The sequence below is a fragment of the Acanthisitta chloris genome, unplaced genomic scaffold (assembly GCF_000695815.1).
Source record: "Acanthisitta chloris isolate BGI_N310 unplaced genomic scaffold, ASM69581v1 scaffold24078, whole genome shotgun sequence".
In the NCBI taxonomy this organism is placed as follows: domain Eukaryota; kingdom Metazoa; phylum Chordata; class Aves; order Passeriformes; family Acanthisittidae; genus Acanthisitta; species Acanthisitta chloris.
Window position 1 is genome coordinate 3773 of NW_008688982.1, and position 4970 is coordinate 8742.

General features: G+C 57.3%; 2 protein-coding genes across 2 annotated transcripts; both read left to right on the plus strand.

Moving 5' to 3' along the window:
* Positions 1-1160, plus strand: LOC103808472 (hemoglobin subunit beta-like). Its single transcript, XM_009081258.1, has 3 exons — positions 1-92; positions 191-413; positions 1032-1160. Exons 1-3 carry the CDS (start codon positions 1-3, stop codon positions 1158-1160), a joined length of 444 nt encoding a protein of 147 aa, XP_009079506.1.
* Positions 1161-3535: 2375 nt separating this feature from the next.
* LOC103808471 (hemoglobin subunit beta) lies at positions 3536-4938 on the plus strand. The gene is made up of 3 exons (XM_009081257.1): positions 3536-3627; positions 3725-3947; positions 4810-4938. The coding sequence occupies exons 1-3, from the start codon at positions 3536-3538 to the stop codon at positions 4936-4938; spliced, it is 444 nt and encodes a 147-aa protein (XP_009079505.1).
* The last annotated feature ends 32 nt before the right edge of the window (positions 4939-4970 follow it).

The window sequence follows — 4970 nt, forward strand, 5'->3', positions numbered from 1 at the left end:
ATGGTCAACTGGACAGCTGAAGAGAAGCAGCTCATCACTGGCCTCTGGGCCAAGGTGGATGCTGCAGAATGTGGTGCTGAGGCTCTGGCCAGGTAGGTCCTTCTGCTCCAGGCACCTGCTCAGCTGCTCCTGGAGGGACAAACCACTTCAACATGAGAACATTGACGTCTCTCTGTCTGTCTGTCCCCAGGCTGCTGATTGTCTACCCCTGGACCCAGAGGTTCTTTGCCTCCTTTGGGAACCTGTCCAGCCCCACTGCCATCCTTGGCAACCCCATGGTCCGTGCTCACGGCAAGAAGGTGCTCACCTCCTTCGGGGAAGCTGTCAAGAACCTGGACAGCATCAAGAAGTGTTTTGCTCAGCTGAGCAAGCTCCACTGTGACAAACTGCACGTGGACCCCGAGAATTTCAGGGTGAGCTGTGCTCAGGCTGCAGTCTGGCTGGGCAGGGGGTCTGGAGGGGCTTCAGGGGTCTCAGACGGTTTGGGAGACCCAGAGACAATCCTGGGGCTGCCCCAGCCTGGGAGTCTGCAGAGAGCAGGGAAAGGGGAGTTGTGTTTGGGGGAACAGAGAGGAGTTTCAGGGCTGATCTGTGAGAGGAGGGGCCCAGCAAAGGGAGGGGAGTAGGGAGAACCACAGAGTCAGACATGTCCTGATCAGGAGAAACACCCTGGAGCAGCCACAGGCCAGAAGGGAAGATGCAGACAGGGTTTGGACTGAGCTTGGCTGCAATGGGGTGGCCAAACCAGGAGGGAAACAAACACACCTGGAGGGATCTGAGCCCTGGGACAATACCAGGGTGGGTAGGGATGGGAGAGAAAGGATAAACCCAGTGGAAGCAGAGGGAGGATGCTGCACTGCAGGCAAGGGAAGGTGCTGGGGGGAGGATCCAGCACCCTCAGGGACAGGAGCTGTGCCTGGGGCCAGGATTTGGGATGAAGCTCCCAATAACTGTGTGAATACCTAGGAGGTGACAGTGGGGAGGGAGGTGTGGGCAGCACCTGGCTCACAGCTTCTCCTCCCTCCCTCCAGCTCCTAGGAGACATCCTGATCATCGTGCTGGCTGCCCACTTCGGCAAGGACTTCACCCCAGCCTGCCAGGCTGCCTGGCAGAAGATGGTGAGAGTGGTGGCTCATGCCCTGGCACACGAGTACCACTGAGCCCTCATGAGCACCATGGCCCAGAGACACCCCAGGGATCAGCCCTGGTTCTGCTGCTCTCTGTCTGCCAAATAAACACCTACTGCTCCAGCCACGAGCTGCCTGCCTCTCTCTGGGCACAGGGATGGGGAACGGGAGGGGAAGGAAAAGGGAAGGGAAGGGGCAGGGGAGGGGAAGGGCAAGGAAAAGGGGTAAAGGAAGGGCAAGGGAAGGGAAGGGGCTGGGGAAGGAGAAGTTCTCACACACAAGGCAGCATGAGCCATGGTCTCATCTATGTGTTGATGCAAGTGAGACATTTAAGCTGGAGAGTCCATGGGAACACTCAGCACAAACCCCAGTAAACCCCACAAAACACAGCCAGAAACGCTCGTGCTTCATGGAGACATCAGGGAATGTCACTGGGTTCAGTGGCTGAATTCTTTCATGGGGCAAGAGGAACAAACCTCTGCAAAACTGTGCAATGAGAGCCATGACAGGAGGTTAGAGCCTTTATTGTTACCTTCACAGGAGGGAAAATGTGGTGGGTTTGTGGTTTTTCTTTTTTCTCTTTTCTTTTCTTTTCTTTTCTTTTCTTTTCTTTTCTTTTCTTTTCTTTTCTTTTCTTTTCTTTTCTTTTCTTTTCTACCTTCCCTTCCTAAATCATTCTCATTTTGACATTAGCAACTGGCAGAACATAACAGACACAACTACCAAGGCCAGGCTGGATGGGGCTTGGAGCAGCCTGGGCTAGTGGGAGGTGTCCCTGCCCAGGGTAGGGGTGGCACTGGATGAGCTTTAAGGTCCTTCCAATCCAAATCTCCTGCGATTCCATGTGTCCATGAAACACTGCACTGCTGGGTGTGGAGGGCTGGGGACACTGCCCCCCAGGCCTGGCCCCAGGGGCTTTGGCCAAGCTCCTCCTATGGTGAGGAGGAAGAGGAGAACTGGAGCATCCATCAGACATGGTGGCAGTTCATGGCCAACACAAACCCTTTGGCCCATGGTCATCCAGACCCCAAGGACCAGCTGGGACAGGAGCAGCCCCAGGAGACCCAACTGCCTCTCCCACCTCTCAGGGGGACAGCTGCTTCTCTGGCTGCCAAATCCCTGGGTCCATAACTGTTTCCTGCTGCACATCTGTGCAGATGTTTATTTCTCCGTGGAAAGGCTGTTAGGCACTGGGATGTGCTGCCCAGGGAGGTGGTGGAGTCACCACCCCTGGAGGTATCCAAGGAACTCAGGACGAGGCACTCAGAGCTCTGGGCTGGCTGAAAAGTGCTGATGGGTCACAGGTTGGACTTGGTGTTCTCAGAGGTCTTTTCCAACCTCAGTGATTCTGTGGGATCCCAGTACATCCAGTCTTCCCACCTCCCCTGGGACCCTGTGAGCCAACACCTGCAGGCACTTGGTGTGCCCTGCGTTAGAACCTTTCCCTTCCAGCCTTGCTTGACCTTTGCCAAGAGGCTCTTGGAGACAGGAGCTCTCTTGGCTTCAGGGCTCTGCCATGGTTTTATTAGTGTCACCCTAAAGTTATGAGAGTCTTAAAGAGCTGATGGGAAAGAACAGGGTGAACCCAAAGTCTGACAAGGAGAGCAGAAAGAGAAACCACTCACAGCCGCCGGTGCATTCAGAGGGAGAACATGACAGCCCCAAGTCTGAGTCTTCTGCCAAGGGGCACCAAGACTTGGGGTGCTACAGGACTCACATGGTGCTGTGCTTGGGCTTTGGGTAGAGATAAAGAGCTGATGGAAAAGAACAGGGAGAGCCCAAAGCCTCGCAGGGAGAGCAGAAAGAGAAACCACTTGCATGTGCTGGTGTAGAGGGAGAACCCAACAGCCCCAAGCCCAAGTTTTCTGCCAAGGGGCACCAAGCCTTGGGGGACTCACATGGTGCTGTGCTTGGGCTTTGGGTAGAGATGAAGAGCTGATGGGAAAGGACAGGGAGAACCCAAAGCCTGTCAAAGAGAGGAGAAAGGGAAACCACTCGCACGTGTTGGTGCATTCACAGGGAGAACAGGACAGCCACAAGTCCAAATCTTCTGCCAAGCGGCACCAAGCCTTGGGGGACTCACATGGTGCTGTACTTGGCCTTTGGGTGGAGGCAGTGCCACCCTTAGCAGGGCTGGAAATCAGAGAGCAGGGGGCAGTGCTGCGTCCGGCGTGGCTGGCGGTGGATCTGGGCACCTTGCCCTGCGGCCCCACCCTGGTGTCGGGTCCCCTCCCTTGGGTGCCAGGCCGGGGGGGCCCGGGCGCAGCCAATGAAGGGGTGCCCAGGGAGGAGGAGGGGCCCGGGGCAGGGTATAAAAGAGGGCAGGGGAAGAGGCTGTCACCAGCGTGTGATCCCTCGGGAGCAGAGCCCAGACCCATCGGTACCTGCCGCGACCCTCAGCCCTCACCATGGTGCAGTGGACAGCCGAAGAGAAGCAGCTCATCACCGGCCTCTGGGGCAAGGTCAACGTCGCCGACTGCGGCGCTGAGGCCCTGGCCAGGTAGGTCCTGCTGCTCCCACACGCCTGCTCAGCTGCACCTGCACGGAGAAATCGACCACAGGAGCGCTGACCTGACTGTATGTCTGTCTCTCCCCAGGCTGCTGATCGTCTACCCCTGGACCCAGAGGTTCTTTGCCTCCTTTGGGAACCTGTCCAGCCCCACTGCCATCCTTGGCAACCCCATGGTCCGTGCTCACGGCAAGAAAGTGCTCACCTCCTTCGGGGATGCTGTCAAGAACCTGGACAGCATCAAGAACACCTTTGCCCAGCTGTCTGAGCTGCACTGCGACAAGCTGCACGTCGACCCCGAAAACTTCAGGGTGAGCTGTGTTCCTCACCAGGGATCCTTCCTTCCTCCCCGTCGCAGGGTCTCCCCTCATCCTGGTCTCCACTGTGAGAGGGATTTACCCCAGAGGTGGTGGTGCAGGAGCAGGAGAGGCTGGTGGTATAGGGGAGATAGGCAGAGGGGCAGAGAGGGAAGGGACCAGCCTGGTGAGAAGGCACCAAAGGGGCTGAGAGGTGATGGTTACACAGGGGCTGTCTGGAGGGTGCAGGGGGACAGGAAGGTAGTGAGGAGGTGGTTTCAGTGCAGGAAGGGAGAGCGAAGCAAAAGCATCTGTTGAGCAGGAAGAGGTTTGAGCCGGGGGAAGCGAAGGAGCAAGAGCAAATCTTGGCGTGGAGAACAGGGAGATGGGTGAGGAGCGGGAGGTGGGGGCTGCATGCCGGAAGGAAAAGAGGATCTAGAGAGAGAAAACTTTGGCTGCTGCATGTCTGCAGCTGAGAGTTTCCCAGTGGGGAATTAACCCCGGCGTTTGTCCCTGGGGCTGGCAGAGCTCTCCCTGCGTCAGCATGAGCTTGCTGTCCATCCAGGGCACTCTGTGGAGCCCAGCACTGGCTCCCTGCTGCCCTAGGGCTCAGCTGGGGCTTCTGCTCAGGGGAAACTCCTGAATGAGCCAGAAGGGAGAAACTCAATCAACAACATTTCTGGAGAATTCCCAGTTACTCTTGCAGCAGAACCTGAACCTTTAGAGTAGAAGCAGAGACCAAGTTTGGCACACCTTAAAAAGGACTTTGGGGAGACTTTGAAGGCTCCAGATTCCTGGAGGCTTCCCTGGGTGTGATGTGGGTCCTGCTGTGGGGATGTGTTGGGCACTGCTAACCTGGGGCTGCTCTCTCCCCCAGCTGCTGGGTGACATCCTGATCATCGTCCTGGCTGCCCACTTCGGCAAGGACTTCTCCCCCGACTGCCAGGCGGCCTGGCAGAAGCTGGTGCGCGTGGTGGCTCATGCCCTGGCCCGCAAGTACCACTGAAGAGCCACAGGGAGCTCCGGCAGTGACCCCTG